This window comes from Nicotiana tabacum, chromosome 17, assembly GCF_000715075.1.
Source record: "Nicotiana tabacum cultivar K326 chromosome 17, ASM71507v2, whole genome shotgun sequence".
Classification (NCBI taxonomy): Eukaryota; Viridiplantae; Streptophyta; class Magnoliopsida; order Solanales; family Solanaceae; genus Nicotiana; species Nicotiana tabacum.
In genome coordinates, this window is record NC_134096.1 from 109,946,828 (window position 1) to 109,948,435 (window position 1,608).

The window sequence follows — 1,608 nt, forward strand, 5'->3', positions numbered from 1 at the left end:
AATAATTGAGTGAAATCACAAGATAATTAGATGAAAATGAAATTGTTAACAAATAATTTATTGTAATTTTTTCATATTTGGTATTTGCGGAAAACGCTCAAAAAAAACAAAATTAGGCAAATGGTGGAAACGAAGATTGTAGGAGTTCTTTGTTTTTCTTAAAGAAAATAGAATTTTTTTTAGGTGATTGTATTAAATCAAATACAACTTGGGGTCCAACATAGTTTTTTTTAACTGCAACAACAAAATATGGCTTTTTTGGACAGACGACCACGTAGTGAATATTGTGGAAGATACTGAACAACAGGTAACATGCCAGATTAGTAACACATGAGTTCTACGCCATTGTATTTGACAGTAGTGTATGCAAAGTGCAAGGTTCACTTACGACTGCAGTTATGGAAAGAGTTGAGAGGTGTAGCAAGCAGAATTCAAGGTGCCTGGGGAGTGGTTGGTGACTTCAATGTGATCACTGATTGTACAGAGAAGAAAGGTGGCACACCTTATAGATTAGAAAAAAGTGTTGATTTTCTATCTTGTATTGATAATTGTGGGCTTCAAGGTGCAGGTTTTTATAATTTTATGTACACGTGGAGCGACAATAGTGGACCCCCTAATACTATATGGAAGAGGCTAGATAGGTTGATGTTTAATATAGAATGGTCTGATGAATTCTCAGAAACTTCAGTGGAACATCTCGCTAGAGTTTGTTCGGATCATGCACCCCTGCTACTCAACATGAGAAAAGTAACCACTACCTATCCAAAATATTTTAAATTTCTAGACTTCTGAACTAAACATGAAGAGTTTCTTTCCGTAGTTCAAGAGGAGTGGCGGAACCTATATATGGTAATACTCTATGAATTTTACATCAGAAATTAAAGAGGGTCACTAAAAGATTGAGTTCTTGGTCGAGAGAAGCATTTGGTGATATATATGAAGAACCAAAAAGGCTTGAAAAGAAGATAAAAGACTTGGAAGAATTACATATTGCTGATACTACATCTGCGCATAGGTCTGAATTGAATGAAGCAAAGGCTAAATATGTGCAGGTTCTGAAAATACAAGATGAGGTATTGAGACAGGAAGCAAAAGCGCAATGGCTTGAGGAAGGAGATATAAACACCGCATACTTTCATAGTGTCATAAAAGGAAGAAGGAGAAGATTATCAATACAAAAGATACAAGATGAAAATAGACAATGGAAAGAAGGGGAGAGTGAAGTTGCACAAGCTGCTATAAACCATTTTCAGAAATTGTTTAACCATGGTGCTGGTTCAAATGACTTCTCTGCATTAGAGTGTATCAATCCAAGAGTGACAGATGAAGAAAATGAGATGTTAACTGCCTTGCCCACCTTGGAGAAAATCAGAGAAAGTATTTTTTTCAATTGATCCGACTAGTGCCCCAGGTCCAGATAGGCTAAATGCTCTATTTTTTCAAAAATGTTGGACTATTATTATTGATGATGTACACAATGCATTTTTGGCCTTCTTCGAAGGTGCCACCATTCCTAGATTCTTCTCTCACACTTGTCTGGTCATGATGCCAAAGGTAGAGTTCCCACAGAAATTGTCAGAGCTCAGACCAATTAGTTTATGCAATATG

The 1,608-nt window shown here is 36.2% G+C and overlaps 1 protein-coding gene across 1 annotated transcript; it reads left to right on the forward strand.

Moving 5' to 3' along the window:
* The first annotated feature begins 330 nt into the window (after window positions 1-330).
* Window positions 331-1,394, forward strand: LOC142172039 (uncharacterized). The gene is made up of 2 exons (XM_075235796.1): window positions 331-705; window positions 876-1,394. The coding sequence occupies exons 1-2, from the start codon at window positions 331-333 to the stop codon at window positions 1,392-1,394; spliced, it is 894 nt and encodes a 297-aa protein (XP_075091897.1).
* Window positions 1,395-1,608: the final 214 nt, after the last annotated feature.

Coding starts and splice junctions, on each gene's coding strand:
- LOC142172039 (XM_075235796.1), top strand. CDS start 331: ATGAGTTCTACGCCATTGTATTTGACAGTAGTGTATGCAAAGTGCAAG. Junction 706..875: donor CAGTGGAACATCTCGCTAGA/GTTTGTTCGGAT, acceptor ATTTTACATCAG/AAATTAAAGAGGGTCACTAA.